The sequence below is a fragment of the Monomorium pharaonis genome, chromosome 8 (assembly GCF_013373865.1).
Source record: "Monomorium pharaonis isolate MP-MQ-018 chromosome 8, ASM1337386v2, whole genome shotgun sequence".
NCBI lineage: Eukaryota > Metazoa > Arthropoda > Insecta > Hymenoptera > Formicidae > Monomorium > Monomorium pharaonis.
Window position 1 is genome coordinate 1,583,272 of NC_050474.1, and position 23,496 is coordinate 1,606,767.

General features: G+C 31.3%; 1 protein-coding gene and 1 long non-coding RNA gene across 13 annotated transcripts in view; one reads left to right on the forward strand and one right to left on the reverse strand.

Moving 5' to 3' along the window:
* The window catches only part of LOC105831435, a 177,808-nt gene that overhangs the window by 95,743 nt on the left and 58,569 nt on the right, over positions 1-23,496 (reverse strand). For 5 of the 6 annotated variants that reach the window (XR_004964247.1, XR_004964248.1, XR_004964249.1 and 2 more), the window contains one exon: positions 12,613-12,741. This is a non-coding gene — a long non-coding RNA (uncharacterized LOC105831435). Of the gene's footprint in view, positions 1-12,141; positions 12,742-23,496 lie in introns of those variants that run through there. The other variant, XR_004964245.1, reaches the window with a different exon arrangement.
* Positions 1-23,496, forward strand: part of LOC105834938 (glutamate receptor ionotropic, kainate 2) — a 124,702-nt gene that overhangs the window by 55,718 nt on the left and 45,488 nt on the right. For all 7 annotated transcript variants that reach the window (XM_012677797.3, XM_036290522.1, XM_036290525.1 and 4 more), the window contains one exon: positions 17,999-18,160. In XM_012677797.3, coding sequence (XP_012533251.1) covers positions 17,999-18,160 — 162 coding nt within the window. The remainder of the gene's footprint in view (positions 1-17,998; positions 18,161-23,496) is intronic.

Sequence of the window (23,496 nt, forward strand, 5' to 3'; positions counted from 1 at the left end):
CCTTACATTCTCGTTTTGCAGACAATTCGCCTGACGTGCGCTCCCGGAGCTACGCGAGTGCTTGACTATCAAAGTTCTAACTTACTCCGTTTGAGAGTATTCCGGTCATCACGTGGACTAAAAAAAAAATTTGACGGATTTCCTACAAAGCTTGGACGGTTCATTTCCAATCGATACGACGTTGTCGAAGTCGTGTAAAACGCCCGACTGTACCATAGTATCAATTTCATTAACATATATCCACGTTTTGTAAATATTCTTGATTTATCTTATCTTTTTTTACACAATTTTAATCTATTTTAGAACATTGTATTTAATTTAAATTAATTTTTTAAAAGTTCTAATACCTGTAATATTCAAGGTCTCTCGATTATTTTTATGGGTATGCGCTTTTTTCCATAAATTTTATTTTATGAATTAGTCTAATTTTTTTATTGAGATAATATTACTATGTCATATTTAGTCATATTTCACTTTGTGAAATTTATTTCTATTTTCAAAGTATTGAAAATTATTTTCAACTAGTGAACATTTGAGGAAGAGAAGAAAAATTCAATTTTTACAAAAAATCACACAATTTAACATTTCAAAGTAAATAAATATTAAAAAAGGATAATTAAATTCTCTGAGATACATTTTTCGTACTGTAAAATGATAATAAAATATATTGTCAATTGTTACACAAATATTCAAGGAAGAAAAATTAATTTAATCTTTACAAATATTATCGTACATTTTCGAATTCTAAATTGAATAAATATAAAATCATAAATAAACATAACATTTAAAATAATTGAAAGTGGGACACATTTTTTCCTCTTTCTCTTTTCACCAAAATAATATAATACGCATTCATTCCTTGAAACAGTAAAATATGCAGTTATTTCACTTGGTTATTTCTAAAATGTACGCGAAATATTTGTACACATTACTCTTACTTTAGTTTCTAAATATACGTCGGGAAAAATATGAAAGTACTTCAAAGTAATCAATTTTTAAGTCGTTATACGAAACAAAATTGTTTACAAAGCTGCATGTAGAATCACATTTTTTATTTCAATGTACACAATAAATACATAAGTTATGTTTTTTGATTATAATTTTTTTATTTATGCACTATTATGTAATTTTTTATGTATATTATTCTTTTGCTATAAATAATTATTCAATGTGTAATAATAAACAATAGATATTTTACTATATAGTTGTACTTATATTATTGAATATTATATTATATACAAATCGTTCATTTACTTCTACAAACAGATATTATCTGTAATGTATAAAAGCAATTTCTAATAGTCTGTTTGATCAAAAGCGAGAATTCTCATCATGAAACGAAATTCTGCCATGCCAATGAAACTCACGATACCGTGCGTAGAGTCGTGGAAAATCGAACCGAAGAACTTTAACAGAAATGCTACTCATTACGCGATTCCCCATATCATTACACAAATTGGTACATGCTATAATGATGTGCAATTGACTGATCGCATCAGTGGTGCGTTATGTCATACTGAATGCTAATGAATCACTAATGAATGCTGACCTTTATTATTGACACCATTTTATCAGGCACGTCACTATGCATATGTTTATATAAAATAATCTCTAAAGAACATTATACCTCTGTGTTACACATATTTTATAAACTTTTTTTCTAAATATTTTGATACTTAAAAAATTTTTATTCTAAGATAATTTTCTAATTTTCTTTAAAATTTCCAAGATTTTATATTGTACAAAATTATTTACTAAAGCCATAATTTATTTAAATTACATTTTCTTTCTTTTTACTTCTTACACCTATTAAACATTCTAGAGAACACCGAGTTTGCTTATTAGTCTGAAAATAAAAGATAACTTTAGGCGAGATCTTTTGAAGCTCTGTAGCAATCAGTAAATTATTACCCTCTTGTTTTTTCTCTCTCTCTCTCTCTCAATTTTATCTGTTTTCAATGACAAGTTGCAGACAAAAACGAAGTGAAAGCATTCAAAGAAACGGAAAATTGTCACAAGTCATCTGAGAGTACGGATTGAATCAAATGCACAAAATTACTTTCCTTGAAATAAGTTAAATAAAATTGAGAAAAATTTAGATTACATTCATCTATGTAATTCATATCGACAGTACATTAAATTACATAGAAATAATAAAGTATTAATTATGTATAATAATTGCGTTTATTTTGTATAATGTTTATTTTATAGAAATAACAGAATTTTTTAATATTGCGTTCTATTTGCGTTCGATCAAAGAAGATTATATATCCGCAACAAGTGTGTGTGTGTGTGTGTGTGTGTGTGTAAATGTTATAAAATTAAAAAATCTATTTTCAGTTAAAATGGACAGACGAGAATTCTGTTTTACAATTCTTTGAAATAAACCATTTTGTTTACAAAACTAATACATTTTATTTTAGTACTTTCCATATTTTGCCATATGCACATGCATTTGTAACATTGTTATATCTCTACCAAAAGTGCTTCGTACATATTTGCATCGTAAATTTTTTTATCAGAGATTTTATCTTAGATTAATATTGCAAAACTCGATATTTTTATACAGAACTAGATGAAATAATTATCAAAATAAACATAAAATATATAATATAAATAAATGTAAGAACATTGCTTTTGCAAAATTTTATTTATATAATTTATAGCTATGTTATAGTATTGATACTAATTATTTTAATAAATTAAACAACGTAGTTGTCAGGTTACATTGTCGTTTTCGTAAATTTCACAAGAATTTTAGTATCTTTACATATAAATTCTGACTCGTTTTTCTAAAAACTTTAAGTTTATCGCGTTTTCTTTTTCTGTACTCTCGCTCTGTATGTTGCCCAAGAATCTTAGATTCGTGAGCTTTTGCACATTACGTTCTCAAAATTTGGAAGTTTTCGAGTTCGCGAGTTCTTGCCGGTCGAACTTGTGCAATAATCCTACGGTAAAGGTGGAAAGCGCGTTGAAAATACGTGCCCCTTCACCACGTGCCACGTGTCAGATATGAGAGGCACGCGCATGAAGCGCGAAAGGGATTCCTCAAACGCAAAGGATCCGAACCGTGGCAAGAGAAGGTAAACGGAAATTTAAGTTTCTTGGCGTCACGGATGCGGAAGAAGGAAGGATCAAGGAAATCCGACGGGGAATGCAAGTATGAATTCCAAAAGAGCGCGGGGGACGGGATCATGAAAACCGATAAAATGGTATTTTATATATAGCATATGGCTGCGGCTCTCTCCGCTTTTGTCTTATTTCACTTTGCATCACGCCGCTGTGCGTACTGCATCCATAGTTGCGCCTCTTTGTTTCCTCTATCTTTGCCTGATAACACTTTACGGTCCGACATTCGATCTCTATCATTGCGCGTGAATAGCGAAAGGTAAAAAAGAATTTGCTTCCTTTGCTGCTAGCAAAATAAAATGCGCGTTGTCTTACATTAGTTAGACACGTATGTATATGTAATACATCGTACCGCATTATACAAACTGTCGCTATATATATAAAAGTTTTATGTACTTTATGTATTGCTTATATGATATAGGGAGCAGGAAATTTATATCATCCTATTGAAAAAAAACTTAGGGGAATTCACCCGGAAGTTCTGACAGCGATATCCCATTTGTCTTATAAATAGCCTCAACCAACTTCAAGATACCAAAAAAAAGTATTCGCTTTTTGAGAAAATAGCTTATAACACTTTACGTTGACCACATTTCGTATTTTATAGCTCAGAGTTATTCTTTGCCCTTCTAACTTTTGATAAAAATACATTATTGAAATAGAAAAGAAATAGCTTGTTTCATTACACACAAAACGAAGCAATTGATAATGATTCGCATGCATTAAAAAGTTAAAATGCAGTAATAACACATTAGCAATTATATGTAGAAAATTTTCTAAGCATTAATTCTCGATTGTCAATAAATATTTTTTTTATCGACTTGCTTATATCGTTATACTACGCGAAAGGGGAAGAGTAAGTTTATCGACCTCATTAATTAACGGATACAGCGTATATTTATAAAATAGAGAATGCATATAAAAATACGAAATTTTTATACGAGATAAATAGAAGAGACGTAAAAAAAAAAATAAAATTCTTATAGAGTAATAAAAAAAGCGTGTAGAACATTTTAAATAGAATATGCAGAATGTACACTAAGAAAGGCTTGATTATAATAATTCAGCCTTGGTTAAAGTTATCCAAAACCTTCGTGAAATAGTTTCAACTAAAGTTGATTATAAGAAAATAATGTAATTATAACAAAATATTTATAATTATTATCAAAAGTTTTGTTATTATTATTATTATTATATTATTTAAAGCAACCAAATATTTAAAGCAATATCGTTACTAAAATGCATCTCACAAGTTTATCTAGGATTTTTTCAATATACACAAATTTATAGCATTAAAAGATTTAATACGATATAAGATCAAGAGATGATCAAATTCAAGTAAAGAGATAATCATTTCCGCGCTGTCTTTCAATTAGAGAACTATATCCAGGGAAATTTACAGAAAATGAAACTTATTAGCTCGGAAAGTATCCTCGGAGTACATTTGGCCGTAGGGAAACACGAGGAAGAGTCGTAATTATGCGCAAAATTATTATGATAATCATGTTATTTCCAATGTACAAAACCGACCGTCTTTTAGCGACAAACAGGAAGGCAGAAGGGAAGATATACGCCCGCTAAGAGGAAATTATAATACACAAAATGTATAGTGTAGCGTAAGTAGCGTAAGCTCGTTAGATCAATGAGTATCTTATGTAAATAGATACTACAATTTAATGCTGAATGTTCATTGGTTTAGCGGTCCTACCTTGGTTATGCTTATGCCACGCTATGCATCTTGAGTGTTTGGGGCCCTAACTCTTGAAAGCCTTTAGCATACGTATACGAAAGGGAACGGCGACGTGACAGCGAGCCGAAACAGCCAGCATTTTCGTAATGGTGCATTTAGGTAGAAACGAGCCGTACAAACATAGAGGCGAGGGAGGATAGAATGTGACTAAAAGCGGGTGCGATAGCATAAAGCCGGTGTACTTGGCCCACAGATAACGCGTCTCGTGCAAATACCACTTTGCGGCCTGGAGATACGTTACAAAATGGGCGAAGAATGACCATTATTATTATCGAGCAGAGCAAACCGACCGTCCTCGTTTTAGAATCACGCGCTCATTTCGGCGCCAGAGCCTGTATTACATAATTATAGCCTTTGTTCTCGATCACAAGCACGATCCGCCAAGTCGGATCTGATATGAGCGCAAAATAGTTAACTCCGAAATTCATTCATACGTACAATACAATAATAATGTTCACAGGTAACGAATTCGCTTTGCATACGCGATCGAGGGATTTGAAATCGCGCGGGACGAAATAGAAAGATACGACGGACCCGGCATAAAGTGGAGTGTGCGTCATCGGATAAAGATAAACGTATGACACTGTAAAAGTTACAGCGGTCTGCGTGATGCATGCACTATTATCCGCGGAGCATCCTCGCGGAACCAAATTCACGATTTCGCGTATAAATCTCAACGGATGCGCCGCCGCGCTGACCGCCCTTTCCGGCGTAACCGACGCGCCAATATTGCGGCGCTGGCACTTTCAGTGCATAGTACATAGCGGAATTCGCATTCCGTACGTGAAGCTGATACGTACGACTGCTTTAGCCGGCGCATACATCATCGGCGATTCTTATTCGACACAAATGTCGGGCGAAATGCTCGTAAGATTCCAAATGGACATTTTTATCGGTCATCGGCCAAACGCCAATTCCAAAGGAATGAATAAACGATAAACGCGTCGTAGTTTCGGAGATCTGTAGTCCTAAGATAAAGGTAGAATAGCTGTTTTTATGGCACGGTGTACGTGAGAGAGTCTGTAAAAAATTTTTAGATAAGAAAAATAACTTCCGTTCACGGAAAAACATTTAGCTCGATACAAACCAGAAAATAATTCTGTTAGTCCATCAAAATAATTATGTAGAACACTCAAACTGATTGTTAAAACGTAAAAAATTTTTACGAGCAGTGCTCGAGCGTCCTATATAATAATTTTGAGGGTCCAACAAAATTATTTTTAGATCTGTATCTGTATTTATAGTAAAATTTGTAGATATTTCAGTCAAAACTCCGGTTCCCCCATGTTACGTAACTTTCGCTAACGAGCTCGGCGGCTCGAAATGTTACAATGCATGTCAAGAGGAAAGCGTAATTGTAAAGTAATTGAAAACCCGAATATGATTCAAAAAGGCAAGTGCCTCCAACACGACACTAAAGTTTTAATTACGATCCTATGAAAACCGTTCCGCTATTTTAGCCGTAAGCGCAAGAGATTAACGAGATCCGCGAAGTGTAATATAACTTGGCTGGTGTGGTAACAGTCGGGATGTAACGTCAACGACGTGACTCCGTGGACAAACAAATAATTATATCTCTATAAAGAGACGCGCTGTATTCTATTTGGAGAACACTTCGCTTCCGGTGCGCGCGAATTGCACGCGCGCAAAAACACGATAGGAAAGAGAAGGCGGGGACGTAATCAAGGAACAAGAAAGTTTCGCGGACGGAATCTTGCCTGCGGAGGAGCCAAAGAACCGAAGGTAGGAGGAAGGCAGTCGAATTAAAGACAATGATAAGTTACGATCGCAATTATTGAAGTTGCCTCTCAGGAGAGCTTCGCGTCGCTTCACGTCTGAAACAAAGAGAGGCCGGAGGAGTTTCGGGGGACTTTTTTCACCTCAAGAGTCCCGGGAGAGGCGTCATTGAAAACTTAAGAAAATGTATTAATTTGTCAGCGTCCGTACGAGGGAGGACGCGGACCGGTTCCGCAAACTCGCGGGGATGTTAATTGCAGCCGAAATGGCGTTTTCCTACATTCACTGAGCGAATGCTAATCGCGGAAGGTACGACGTTGTCTTTTTGTCGCGTAACGACTGAAGGATGGGATCTTATCGTCGCTTTGCACGTGTCGCTAATAAAGATCCCAGTTAATTCCGGATTAAATTTTTCCTAGACTCAAGCCGCGTCGGGCACCTTCTTGTACGCAAAACGTGGTCGGACTTATCTCGCGTGATTTGATCGCGCAATTAGCGATTTCTGCAATTAGCTAAATTAATCTTCCAAATTACGATGATTATATATAATACCTATCACTATATGTATACGGAATGTCTCACTTTATTTTTAACAGACAAATATGTACAAAAATTAATTTAAGTTTAATAGAGAATAATCTTGAACTGGTTATTACAATGTTTTAAGGTAAAATTATGTAACTTATTTGTACAATATTATTTTTCATTGGTTTGAAATAAAAATATTGTAGTAGAATTTTTGAAAAATTAATTATGTATGAGATATTTTATAAAATAAATAGTTTATACAAAACATCTTATTCTTTGCATTATTACCAATAATTTTAATAAAAGTTGTTTTTAACGATCCAATATCTTTGATACGTTTATGTCACCTGGACGTGGCACGTGTGCATGTGCTTTTTCATCTTTTCTCCGGGCTTGAAATAAGATTCGTTTCTATTCGGTAAAAAGCAGGGAGTTGCCTAAGTCAACGAGACGTTATCATGCGGAAGCGTTAATAAACCATCATAAATGTGAATAATTAACCTTGGTAGGCGGTTTTGCCGCGGTACGATAATCCCGTCCAACGGGCGGGAATCGCGATTGCACTGAGAAAACGGGGGCTAACAAGTTTAACACGGAGGAGAACTTCTTATCACTATGCCGTTGCGCTTCGTTTCTACCTTCTCCGGGAGTGGTTAGTTCCGCGCGCGATCATCTTGAGCTACTTAGTCGCTCATTAGTCATGCGAAACCTGACAATTTTCCGGCGCGCCTTGGAGTAATCGCGCGCGTTAATTAGCACGTTTCTCGTGATTATCACCAAGTTACGTTGTCATAGTTGAATTTCGCCGCGGTCGCTAGTCCATTCGCCATTGACGCCTTCTTCGTTACGATTTTTTCATACAACTGTATAACAAAATTGCAAATTTCTTATATAATATCTTATATGTAGAGCATAATTGAATAGTTTCATCCTCCGGATACCGTTGTAATTATAGAAGCTAAATTTTGAAATTTACTTCTAAAGTCCATACAATATTGTATATAACCAAGTAATTCGATCCCAGATTATAACGTGCATCATCTAAATCGGGGTTAAATTACATTAGTTCGCAACGAATACTGATTTAGACGCTCGCAACGTATATAACGTGTCGATGTAAGTCGTTAATCCATCGAACAATAACCTGTCGATTCGCCGATAAATCCGCGTACGCGGACGGTTGGCCGCCGATACGAAACGACGTGGATATCTGCCCGCGTTTATACCGGGCGCACATTATCGGTTCCGGTTGCGTCCCGTATTTCCCCTGGGCGCTACGTCGGGACTGCGATAATTCAGCTCCCGTTATACAAGGGTTTCTCCCAGAGAATTATTTCCATGGATACACCATGGCCAATTTTCGAAGCTCAAGGTATTGTCTCGGTGAACAGTATTGGTGACCGAGTCGTTTCGTTTTTGTGCCGAACTAAATAATCGAGAATAAATGCGGTCTCATTTCAGGGAAACTGTGGATCTCGTACAATTAGCTTGTATTTTGTACTTAGAAAATTTAAAAATACTGATCTTTATTCTACAAAATGTGAAGAATTTGTCATTTTAAGGAATCAAATTCAAATATATAATATAAAAGTTTTTTCTGATTTTAATTAAACTTTTATTTTTTATTTATTTAAGAATATTTACTCTTGCTGTTTGTTGTCAAAAAGATTATTTACTTATTAGAAAAAATTGAGAAATTAAAAAATTAATAATCTTTAATTCTCTCGTCTAGTATTATAGCAGTCAAGTCCTATCCTATTTGGCAGCCTTTTTTTTTATTAAAAATAGACAAAGATAAATCTGCGTGTTTCAGATCAAAATCAATTGCGATCACACATGTTTGGTCGGAAGCATACAGCTGCCCAAACTTGGAACAGGAAGTATTCGCTGAGCTTCATCTCCGGCAACTGAACATTGATAAATACACCTCGGAATCGCTCCGAGCAGTGACGGATAACAGAAAATGTTTCATATACTTTTAACTTTGTTATGAATTAATAATTGAGCAATCTATTCTTATGTTACATTTATTTTAAAATAAAAAAATTTCCAATATTTAAAAATAAAAAATATATAATAAAATTGGAAAAGGAATAAAGAAAATTTTTTGAAAAATATACAATAAAATTAATAAAAATATAACAAATGAATAAATAAACAATATTTAGACAATCAGATTAAAAATGTTTCCACGATTTTTTATACAAATGGTTTTATTTCCCAAAGTTTTGATATATCTTTCTTGTTGATTTATCGTTAGTTGTTTCAACTCTGTTGCATAATTTAATACTGATTTAATTTATTTCGAACAAACATTTTATCAGTGTAACAAAGAAATATTTTGTTGAAACAATTTTATATTAAGAATAGTATTAATTGCTTAATTTTTTGAAAAAAGTTAATTATAAATTTATAACCATAATCTTATTATTATATTGTTTATTTACGTTTTGTTTTCTATACGTTAGTTAATATATAAGGACAGAAAACAATACGGTACTTTGATAAAAAAAAAGATAATTTACTTTAAAGGTAAAAGAATCGTTGAATTCTTTCAATTGTCAATTGAGATACAGGATTATTTGTATTTACATTTCAATAAGAGTTACTTTTCTGAAGAAATAAATCTGTAAACATTATTTGTTACAAACGCTTCTGTAATTTCTTGTTGTCTTGTAAAAAGCTACGAATGAAGAAGGGTTTGAGTTGAAGAGCTTTCGTACTTATGCGCGTAATATTCTGAGTAGCATGAATGGCTTCAATAAGCAAAGGAAATAGTAAGATTGATAAAAAAACGTTAAAAATAGGAATATGTTTTATTACGTTTCTCGTTTAATTAATTTCGTTACGGAAGAATTCAAATGTATATCTTAATTTATGTTTCACCACTTTTTTAAAGTTGCAAGATTTTTTATAGATAACATAAAAAGCTAGAAAATATATTTAAAATATTTAATAATAAAAACACTATCCATTTTTCGTAACATAAAGACAATCTAAATTGAAATATCGCTTATTTATTAAATTTAACTATTTATATGTGCATATTAAAATATAAATTATTCTTATTACAGAAGTATTATTATTAATTCCTTTTTATCTGGGTTTTCCGTCGCGTACAATTTTCTCAGTACAGTAAATAGTAAATCCGTAAAATAAATCGATAGCGTGCAAGTAATCGAACATTGCATTTATTGTTACCACAAAATCAACATCGTCTGTTTTAATAGCTGACTTTACGCGTTCCACCCACGAGCGGAATGCACGCTAAGAGAGAGATGTTGAGCAAACAAATTTAATCAAGTGCTCGCTGCGCACCGAAAGGCGCCATATCACCCTCACCAGTCAGAACTGACTCCGACCCGCCACCGGAAATAGGTGGAGAGAGATGAAGTCACCCCTCTGTGAATGCTAGCACTCTACCGATTTGCCTGATCGACGTGGGTGTAGACAGCTATTCGAAGTTTACTAAGTTCGCCGCACCGGATCAATGAGCAGCGATAACGAAAGATAATAGCTACACCATAGACGAAACTGCAGACGGGTGTCTGCATCGCCAACTTCCAGAGAAGTCTCATCGGAAGAACGAAAATCTTAGCGACGACAATAATTAAGTGAAAAGGGAAATAGATGGCGAGTATAAGAAGACGTTTCCAAGTTCTCAAAATTGAAAATTTAATTAACTTGTTTATTATAATAATTAAGATGAATGATATATATAAGCTGTTTGCGACAACGTTAGAAATTGTAACTTTCTACCAAGTAAATTTGAACGATAAATTATTCAGTGTTGAATGTTTTTAATGTAGGTACGTACAAGATAAAATTTCAAAATAGTTTTCGTATAACCAAAATTCTAGTCCATCGTTACGGCATATATTTAAAACGATTGCAATTTTCGTTATTAAACAAAGAAATATTAAAATGCACACATTAAAATTTCTAAAGGAACAATGTTACCCTTAAATAGACAATTATAAAAGCGGAAGTTTTAAATTAAATACCGATACTATTACTATTAGTTCCATTAGATGAAATAACATCAAGTGTCTCACCTCTACAACGATTCACATAATTATGAATTGTGTTTTAGTTTGTTTCCTCTAACTTGCTTTATTACTTTTATATTAATTAAACCAAAAAATAAAACTAATTTTTTTGTAAATTACACGTGAATAAACAAAAAAAAAGATAAACGGAGGATCCGCCGTATCAAATAAAAGGAATATTAATAAGAGAAAAACAAACGTAGATTATTCGTTTAATAATTGACACAAACATGAATATTTGTCGCTTTAATAATTACGAATAAAATATCTCCCTTAATTACTAAAGCTATTCGTTATGTTTATGAAGTTAATACGTAATTACCAAATTATGTACATATATATATATACACACACATATATATATATATATATTTAGTTTCCCGTCAAAATTATTATTATATAATTTTATCCATTCTCTATTATTTTACAATTGTAAACTAGATAATACATCCACATAAAATTTTATCTAGACTATATTTATTTAACTTTTTTCAAATATTTTACTTATGTAGTTTGTTCGAGCTACACATGTTTTGATAATGTTTCGTAGCAGTACCGTATAATGAATATTTAATACTGTTGAATAGAGTTTAATAGTATCTTAACCGAGCAAAGCGCTTGTTTCAGCACATAATTTAGCAACGCATCTCTCGAGCGAAATAATTACTAATAATATCATAATTATGTGTATAGAAATTAAAAGTCAAATATTATATTATGTTTATAAAAATCAAATATTAACTGACAAGAATATAATCAATATTTTAAAAATATCTTTTTTTAAATCGAAGATACTATATTTTGTACAATATCGAGGGAACTATGCTTTCGTGATTGTGTTTGGCTTTCTGTCAAATATAATCGTTAATAAATAAATCAATTATGTTTTTCAATGTTTTTATAATGCAATATTTGATTAACATATATTGCATATTTAGGAAAGAAATATTTGCAACATGTAAAAAATAGTTAAACTTTAATGTAAGTCGGCAATCAAATAAACAAGTAAATAGTAAAGATAAATAAAGATAAATCAAAATCTAAAATATGCATTATTAAATGCAGCAAGCAAAAATTGATCGACAAAATTAACACTTGTAATTTTTATAATACAAGTCAACATAATTCAAATTTGTTGTAATTATTATTAAGTGAGTAAACAATTAAAATTGGACATTATATAGCTTTAATGCCCGTTACAAATTTTAAAATATTATTAATTATTATTTATCTAAGATATTATTCATGGATATTCTATATCTTTACAAATCTGTAAAAAATGATTACGTTATCATCGTGTTCAAAAGAGTACAACTGACCCAGCGATTTGACCAGATCAAAGTTCCTCCGCCGAGCGGTATGCCGGTTAGTATCCGGTACAAGAAGAACTATCCAAAGTAAAGAGCGACCTTAACGTACCTTGCTTCTCGGGTTCTGTGAGATCGATCCTTTGTAAGAGAAGTTAAGTGACTCGTTGAACATCAGAGACCCCGCTACAGAAGGGAATAAATTCTGGACCTTCTGAGTTTCTTTTGATGGCGATGATTTCTGTAACAAATCAAATATTTCCACGATAATTTAATATATATTTAATTATTTTCTTCTAATAAACAGTAAAATTTGCAAGGAATGATAATTATAATGATATTGTAACACAAACAGATTCAAATTAAAGCAGCACTCAAAATAATCAATGTTTCACAAGATAAGTTACGTACGTTGAACTTTTTATTCACTTTTAATTATATGTTTATTAATATAATTGACTCAATCGTACGCTTTAGCCCATCACTTCAAGTGAGACACACAAGTACTACACCAATGATCATTACAAGGCAAGATAGACGTGACAAGAGAAAGAGTTCTCTTTTTCTTTGAAAAACTCTTACTAGAGAGAAAGAGAAAGTACAATTACCAATGTCTAACGTTCTAAACAATTCAAGATGAGATTCAACTCCTCGTAATATACACACACAACCGCCCACTAAGCTCTGACAAAGTAAGATTAAATGCAATTAATAGTAGCTTTAGAATAGTATGCACCTTAGAATGGATAGGGACTGAGAGGGATGGGTACAAATATGAGCAATCTAGCAACGTATCCTAGTTAATCAATCAAAGGACTGAACTCTTAGGGCTGAACCGTTTGCTGGAAATACACCAGGTTCTTAATCAGCCGATAAATCGTACGACATGCACCATTGCTAATAACATAACATTATGCGGCTTGGTATCACCACATGCCTGATGCACTTGGCTTGAAGACGTTACCGTCTGAGCAATGCCTGAGCGCTCGCGTGTATTTTCTTATTTCTCCATATTTCTGTCCGTATGAATTTTAATATACTCTAGTGAGTCTAGTGTATTGAATTACAACCTAGGATATGATGTATCATCTACAATGAGTCCACCGCAAGCAAACAAATTCAGAAAGTTACGAGCATTTTTGTGAGATTTTAATGGGAATTTTAATCTATGAATAAATGAGATAATTAAAATCGGGATAATTCAACAGAGTCTTTGAATTTCTATCCACAAACTATCCATTTTATTCATAATGCACAAAAAATAATATTCAATCATTATCTTATATTTAGTATTTTGTTCGTTAAGTTAATATTTAATAAAATAATTATAAAATTAAATCAGTCTTTTTGTTAATTGCAAGTTACTTTAAAATTATATAAAGTTATTCTCCCGTTCTCCCAATTCTTTTTCTTCAATCGTCTAAATAAATCGAATAAAAACCAACGAAATAAATAAATAAAAAATAACATGTAACTTCTAATTATATTTATACCAAGATTTTTACATTGTTATTTGATGCCTTCCCTAAAACTTTTTTTGTAGCCCCTTTTTCTTCGTTTTCTTTTCCTTTCTTCTCCTTTTCTTTCTATTTTGATACTGCAGATTATCAAGTCCGATGCACTTACTTGATATAGAGGAATAAAAAAAGATCAATTACGTTGATTGTGTAACACATTACTCTTGAAGTCAATAATTAATTCACGATGAATAATTATTTATTGTAATTATCGTGAGATATAATCATGTTTTAAAACATAATATACAGAGAGACTTGATGTCTACTCGCTTAAATATTGATGCGCTAATGATAACATAGCAACATTTTGCATATACGTGCAATCAATACAGCTGGCTATTTTGTATATCAATGTTTTATATATTACGAAAACAAGTACTAAGACCGTATGTTTTTCAAAATATTGGACGAGTTAATAAAACAAATTCAATTTCTTGTAGAGAAACAAATTTTAATTTCCAAATATTAATCCGATTTTGACTTTACAGCCCAGAATTCTCATTTTCACAAAATATATAACGTACCATAAAATAAATGTTGTATATTTTTTCCTTGTTTTTTTAAAGAAATTTTAAAAGAAATTAGCTCTCGTCAAATATTTTTCTTTGCGAACACTATTTAGGTTTCGTATATTATTTCCGGCTTCTAATCCTAAATTTGTGTGTGTGTGTGTGTGTGTGTGTGTGTGTAAATTAATAATAAAATCTAAAGTAAAATAAAAAATAGAATTTAAATGTAAGTATCATTAAAAAATAAATATTACTTGTAATTATTTCATGATAAAACAATAATTCATTATTATTTTATTGTTCTCTTTCTATTTTTATGAATAAATTGTGCGAAAGATTGCTTTGGTAAATGCTTATTACTTTGATACGTTTATAAGTCATTAATAAATGTAAATTAATAAATATCAAATCGTTATAATTGCAGAGAATAGTTGCAATTGCGTCTGAAAACATTTAATACTTTGCAAAATACATTTATCTTGAATTCTGTTTTTTATGTTTATAATTTTATAATTTTTATAAATCCATTGTCAAAGTATATTGCAATTAAACAATTAATTTACAATCATTAGCTATTAAAGTATAACAACTTTGTGCGCTGCAAGAGAACAATTTAAACTTAACTTTTTAATGAAACATTTCTGTGTGAAACATTTAATGTACATTTCTTTTTTTCTATATTAAAAGAGCAATATATAAAATAAAATTATATACATAAAAAATATAACATTATCAATATTTTTGTTATATCAATGTTCTTACTTTTTTAATCAATCTAATTAAATGCGAATGGGATCTAGAACAAAAGAAAAATGTCTCAATGTATGCATGTATAATGTGTATGTACACTGCCCAACAATGATTCATTTCTAGGCATTCCTCGCGATAAGGAAGACGTAGACTTTTATCAATCTAACAACTATTTCACAGCAATCGATAATTGGGTCGATAAATACGTCCAGTCGGCTGATGGTGCCATGGCTACTTTTTGCATTCTCAGAGCAATGTACTTAAAACAAAACAATCTCCAAGGGAGTCATTCATGTTAAGCGTTCCTAACGGTAAAATCGTCGTCACCAAAATGAAGGCTATATCGTGTATTCCGCGACACCCGAGAGAACAATGTAGCTGTTGAGTATGCACAATTGTTGTAATATAGTTGAAGAGAGAATCAGATATGGTAGACCAGATTAATGTCCGCTGCATGCGTTAAGTATTATAGAAACTTCTACCAATTATTACTAAAATATTATTAACAAAATAAAATGTTATTTGCATAATTTAATATTTTACACTACACACACACACACACACACACACACACACACACACACACATAAGAAAGAGATTTTTTAAAATACATATAAATAAATAATTGTTTGATTAACGTGCATTACTTACTTAGTTATGTAAAATTTGTTAAATAAACTAATAAGTAAAACTTTAAGTTAGATTGTCAATTTTACATAATTTTAAGTAAATAACATGTACATCGATCAAACAATTATTTATTTTACACAAATTATTACAAATAACAAATACTATCTTTCCAAGGCATAAAAATATAAACTTATTAAAATATCTTTAATTCAATATGATTAAGATTTGTTATAAAAAATATCTGTTCTTTTTTTTGCAAAAGAAGGAATTATATCTTGTGTAAAAACTCAAAAGTTGCAACGGCTACATGCTGTGAGATAAAACTGGAAAATTAAAGTTGAACAAAGAGTGGTCTGAAGATTAACAGTCGAATTACTTCAAAATAGATTAGTTACAATAAAGCTGATGTAGAAAACGGTATTATTTTGAAAAGAGTTTTATTCAATAAATTAAAAAAAGACCAAAAGAGGTTTTTAAAAGCAAAGTTAATTATCGGAGTCATAAAAACTATGACAATGTAAAAAATAATGAACCAACGTACCGTGTATTTATTAGTTAAGTGATTTTTGAGCGGTAAAGTGCTTTCATTTAAGCTGCTTTTAAACGAGTAGAGAGATTTGCATTTCGAGAATTTCCTTTGAAGCACGATACAAAATAGAAAGCGGAAGGATTAAATATAACTTTATGATATTTTCTGTATGTACCATGTTTAGTATATTAGCTTTTGATATAGGGAAATATTAAGGTATTTGATCCTAGATATATTGGTAGAAGTAAAAAAACATTTAATTATTGTCATTCTTATACTAAAAGAAACGAAAGACGATCGAAAATTATTTATTGATAAATTACTTTCTAGCTAAATACGCAATTAAAAATATATTTTATCATCGCGTTGTCAATTGATGCTTCTTATACAAGTATACTGCTTTTAAGTATATTTTTTAAATGAAAACAAAAAATATAGTATATACAATAGATCTTTAGTATTAAATAAATTGAAAATTTAACCAACCTTTCTTCTAAATCATGAATTTTGAATTTTACTTCGATTTTTGTTGATTGTATAGGTGCAATCTTCAATGTTGATTATTTTTGACACAGAGTCAACGTTTTAGTTTAGAGAACATTTTCGCTGGTAAAGTACTTTTGATACCGCGAGCGTGGTTTTGGCCGCGGTAATTATTCGAATTTAATTAAAACTCGCGTTCGAAGTGAGCTACGTCGTGGTGAAGTCATTAATTAAATTTAAGGGAGAATCGTGCGGTACCTTCCTGTTGTATATGTAGGTAGATATGTACGACAGATACGGAAGAGATCGTTATATTGGAAGTTCACGAACTCGGTTATAACTTTCAACGAATTCAGTTTCTTTTAGCGGCGCCGGAATTTTCTTTTCGGATTCGTCTGCGTTACCGAGTTTCATCCCTACTTCTGATATAGATGCATTTTCCCCCGGGAACACCGTTCTCGCAATTCATATAACGCAATTCTGGAATAAAATTCCATATTCTCTTATCGTTGGCAAAATGGCAGGTAATTAATGAATGTGCTAAAATTTAATATTCAGTTATCAAAATAAGTGAAACAAAATATCTTTTTACAAGAGAATTAAATTACCAATGGAACTGCTTTGATCAATTTCTTTTATTTTCAACATTTTTAATGTGTAAAAGTTAATTGTAATTTTAAAAAATAAAATAATAAACTTTAATAAAATATACAATTATAATTTATTATAAAAAGATCTTAGTTTTTAATTATAAATATTTTATTTTTTATTAAAAATATATGTTTTAAGTAAATTTTATTAATTGTTTTTCAGCATATACAAACAGTTCTTACGGTATATTTTAGATATTTTTGTATGTTTTTTCTGAAAGAGGGATTGTTTCAATAAATATATCGTTATAACGTTTCAATAAATATATAATTTTTCAAAAATAATATATCTTATTAGCGTAATTATTTAAAATGAGTGATATTTAATCAAACTTTCTAATGTAATATTGTACACACACACATAATTTCAGATATGGTGATATATAAAAACTTTGATATTTAAGAAAGATATTTCTTTAAATTGTTGCAGGAGCGATCTTCACGGAAGATCAAAAAGACAGTCCATCGGAATTGGCATTCAAATACGCCATTTACAAAATCAACAAGGACAAGACTATCTTGGCAAATACGACACTGGTTTATGATATCCAATATGTGCCTAAAGACGATTCATTCCGCACGTCCAAAAAAGGTAAAAAAATATGGCCTTCATAATTAAAAGTAACGAACAGTTATTCCAAAGGGATTAAATATTATTTGAATAAGTAATCATCTATTATTTCTTCCTCGAGAATCAAACCTGTATCTTTCAAGTATTATCTTTATTTGAGTATATATCAATGTATTGGTAAGGCATGAATCTGTTATCTAATAAAAATTGAGTGCTTTCAAACGATGGTTTTTTCATAAGTTTAAATAAGAAAACCTAATATTATTATTATTCTACACTTTAATATCACGCTGAAATATCAATGATGTTAGAATTAGAGATATATGAATTAGGTTAATGCCAAATTGAATTGAATTAAGTCGAATAATCAAATTAAATCGAATAAAATCATTGAAACATAACTTTCAATTAATAACATAATTATAGTTAAATTGAACACTTATATATAACTAGCAATATAAGATTTTTATATAACAAAAAAATTATATTAGTTAAATAATAACATTATTTTAAATATGATTTTGTAACATTGTTAATATATATATATATATAATTCGTATTCAAAACTTTTGAGTAATTTAAAAATATTTCAAAATAATTTTAAAAAATTTAGATTTAAATCTAAATCGAGTAGAATTTCATCTAATTCAATATGATTCGATTCATATTCCAATAGTTCTAAAACCAAAATTCTAGTAAAGATTCGAAATTAACATAAAATAATTATTATTAATATAAAATTGAAAAACACAAAACAGTAATAATTAGATAGAATGATACAAGTTAATTTATTACAGCGTTAAATTGTTGTTCATGTATCACACTTACAAGATACATAACAACGATAATTTAGAAGACGGTGACAATGATTGATAACGTGACAAACTTACAATTAATAGGGTTGATAATTGCAACATTATCAATTTTAACGTAATAAAATTTAACAGATCTATTTATAATATTTTACAGTCTTCTTATGCTTATTTTTTAATCACTTCACTTTATTTTTTTTTAACAATGTAATTTAAAATACAATTAGAATATAGTAATAGTTTTTTTATTACATGTGCGTAGTAAAAAGAGAAAAGATCCATTAATAATACAAGCACACAAAAAAGTGGTCTAATACTGAGATCTCACTAGTCAATCTCTGTGTATTTTGACGTGCTGAACACGAATCCGGTGTCACAATTGTCCCATCACCCATTTCTTTTTTTTTAATACAAAAAGTAGCCTTAATAATTGCAATAATTGCTCTGCATGCTGATGAGTGATGAGGCAATACTCACACCGGATTTGTGTTCAGCAGCTCAAAATACATAAAAACATCATGGTTCAAAAATTTGATTTGTATCACGGATCAGATCATGATATCTTTATATATTTTTAGCCGCTGAAACACAAATCCGGTGTTAGAATTGTCCCATCACCCATCATTTTCCATGTGCAGCGAAATTATTACGGTTTTTTGTGCTATTTTAAAAAAAGTGAATGATGGAGCGCAATTCTGACACCGGATTCGTGTTTAGGACGTCAAAATACATAGAGATTGACTATAGGAATTCTAGTATCAGATCACTTTTTGTGTGCCCGTAAAATTTTTGATGAGAAAAATGTACAGATTATCTTTGTTTAATTTTATTAAATTGTTATATAAAACAAATTGGTTCCATTTGCTACATTGAAACAAAATTTGTATGCGCATTTAATTAACATTGCAAATGTTTATAAGTAATATGATTATTTTGTAATAAATGCACAACATTCACTAATTTTGAAATAACATATGTACAAGAATACTTCAATTAAACTGAATTCATATTTTATATGCACCGCTAAGTACGGAAAGTACAAATGTATAATAAAAATGTATTTAGTTCATGCAATTTGTACGGTGTAAAACATAAATCAACTTCGTCAGCGCGTGTCAGCCGGCGGTCGTGAATAGTGGACATCATATCAACTAAAGCCAAGCTAATTAATTAATTTAATCCCTATTTTAAAATAATCAAAAGACTGGCGTTTAGAACATGATGTGAATCTTCTGCCAGTAGAGCACTTTTGACACGCGAGGTTAAAAGTTGGCAGGAAGCCTAGCGACAGCAATTCAGTTAGCACCCGACTATATAACGTGAATTACAGCGCGAGGACGTCGCACGCGACATGATGTAGCTTCAGATTTATGTAAAATAACATGAAACCGGATCGACTCCGAGAGCCGAAACCATAACAATGTCTCTCGCGCAATCGCGAGCGCGGCGGATAAATCTCAACGCAACGAGCTCGACCGGTTATGATCATGAATTCGCGATGTCTCCTCGAAATGTGTTTTCTTACAAAATTCTACACCGCGTAGTAGAGATTCCATTTGTTTGGTTTAATCCAGCGACTCTTAATTTATGCTACACAAACTTACGATTACCAGAAAGCCGTTTTATCGTTCGAGAGAAATAAATACGGTCACAATATAATAAGAGTTAAATAGTGTTTTAAGATACTGATGTACCTCTATGTTTGATTTTTATGACATATCTTAAGATAGTACTTAAGTATAATAAGAATCGCTTTGAATATCAACTTGTGACAGTATGCTTGACAGAGATACGTGCAATCGTTGTTCAAGGCAAAATTTTTCTCATGTAAAGAAGATTCTGCATAAGCTGGAAAGCCGAAAAGCCACGCTTATACACACGAACCATGCGAATATGGCATAACGATTAAAGCATTAAATCATGTAACTATCCAGGGAGCACATAAAATTTTCTTCTCGAAGCGCGGCAAAGATTCTTAACTCGCTGAACGAGTGAGATAAAAGAGGTCACGACAAATCCGTGTTTATGCCGTGAATTCTAAGTTCACTAAAATATATTTCGAAAACCCTTTCGTCATCTTTTTTTTTTACAGAACAGAACAATAAATGGTTATAAAAATGAAGTATCCGCGCGAGGCAAACGTAAAAAATAATAAATGTATAATTAAAATTTTGTCATAAAGTTCTGCTAATAAAATAATTGACACTTCGTCTATAAACAGCCAAATATACATTAAAATAGTATATGTATAAATAAGAGATGTATACTTGTCGCAGCAATTTTTTTTCTTTCAAAGCACGGAGGAATTGTGCAATTTACACTCTTTTACGTTTTCCCAAGGGAAAGGTATTTGGCCATAAATATGCCTATGGAACCACATTATGCATAACGAGAATCCACGTACTTCTTTCCTCCGCGGCTCCGCACTTAAAATGATATCCACGGTTGGAAAGATTACGCCGTTTCCCTTCCGGCTGTTCTCGCCGTTGTGGCTCCCTTTCGCGGACGGGGTTGAATCGTGTCGAACGGCGCAACTCTCCCAACTTTTTCTTTTGTAAAACTGACTCACCCCGTGATAAATTTCCCGCGTACGCCGCTTGGGATAGATGCCTGTATACATTTTCTCATTTCTGAAATCTCCGCGCGAGTTTAATGTTGCGTACACGCGCGAACTCGGTTGACTCGTGCTTAATATGCCGTAATGCATTTCGCTTAAAAGTAATCTTTTAGGCTGACGCCCGGACTGTTTACGTTATCTACTCCTGTGTCCACGATTTCTTCATGCGAAAACTTAACTTATAAATCATTAAAATGGAAATAATAAAATAGGAATTAAGTTCTCCTCACATAGTCTTATCGACGGGGAAAGCGAGAGAGAGGGGGAACAGGGAGCTTCATTAAATATAGAAAAGTTGCATTTCAGAGAACCAACGCGGGTTTCTTTTGTTATTCTTTAAAAAATTGTTACGTAAGAATCTTTATTTTCTGCACCGTTATGTCAGAGCTCTCCAAGACGAAGAATAAAACCTCGATGGAAAATTGAATTCGTGGTGAAACACTCAACTCGAGAAAATCCTCTATGAATTTCTGAAAGCATCTAAGTACGGATTACAAGGTATATATTGTGACATCTTACGATCAGAAGAATGAATCATATGCGAATCGATTATTAGAGCAATTACAGAAAAGCGCAATATTGTCAGTATATTGAAACAAAAATGAGAAGAAATTATTTATTGTCTTTCTTTGTCGTATCGCAAATCTAAGATAAAATACATCAAACAAAGGTAAATAAATATACGACTAAGTAGAAATAAGCTTTATTCGATCAAAGCTGGATTTACCGCTAATGTTTCTGTGTGAACTTATATACAATTTTCTTCAAATTGTACAACGATTATTGTCGGCCTTAAAACGCAGGAGTATTAAACTAAAACTAGAAAAGTAATAATACCACAAATTAAATTGATAAGACTCAAATCTTTATTGGGATAATGTTTTTAGCAATAAATTGTTTGCAGCGTTTTTAAAGATACTTATTAACATCAGCATTACTGATTATTACTTTAATGTGTAACACATTATCAGTCCCCAATTTTAATTTAGAAATAGGTTTTAAAACCGGTAATAATTAAGAGTTTGAAAAACTAGAAAATTGTATATAAATAATTACAGTATATAAGTATATAATAGTAAGTCCAACTCTGACTAAATGCTTATTTTTATTTAATTATAAATTCACATTTTAGTTAATGTTTACTTTAATTATTAAACAAATATATTTTATTACTATTTTAATTTTAATTTTGTTTTTACTTTGTTTCAATAAAAGTGAAGAATCAATCAAGTATTTAATGTTGAAAAGTACAGAAAAGTGTGAAAAGGCAACGGCTAATAAAATTCAATTTATAGTTTTATGTAATTTCAAGTTGTTAAAAGCATAAAGTTGATGCGTTATCGAATACAGTTAATAACAAGAAGTTTTAAAGTAAAAGTTTATACTTTCTCTGTTGAGAGGAATTTTCTTCTCTCTAACACTATGGATACACGGCAAATTTTGTTTCACATTCTCTCGTGTTATGAGATAGAAAGTAAGTTACTTGGCGACAAAGGGTGTATAGTTTTTTATTAATTTTCCATCACGCCAAAAATAAAATACTGTCAATTCCCGAGCTGCTACAGAAATGGAACTTCGCACAAATTTCCTTTCAAGTTTGTGTCGTAGGTGTAATTTCGCTCACATCATCGTGAAAGTAGAAAACAAAGGAAGACAGAAATCGGAAGAGATCTAAACCAGGGAAATTGATTGGATAACTTTAAGGAGCACCCGGACTACCGAGGTGGAACACTTTAATGGGAGGTTCCGTTTACGAAAGCTACGACCAGAAATGTCGTGCAGCTAACCAAATAACGAAGCGATTATTTTGCTGGATTTTATTTTTCAGTGTGTTTACTATAATGCGTGCAGGAACTTTGTTCGCATATTGCGCTCGTAATCCTAATAGACAACCTTATCCCTCCTGTCCATCTCCCTCTTCCACTCTT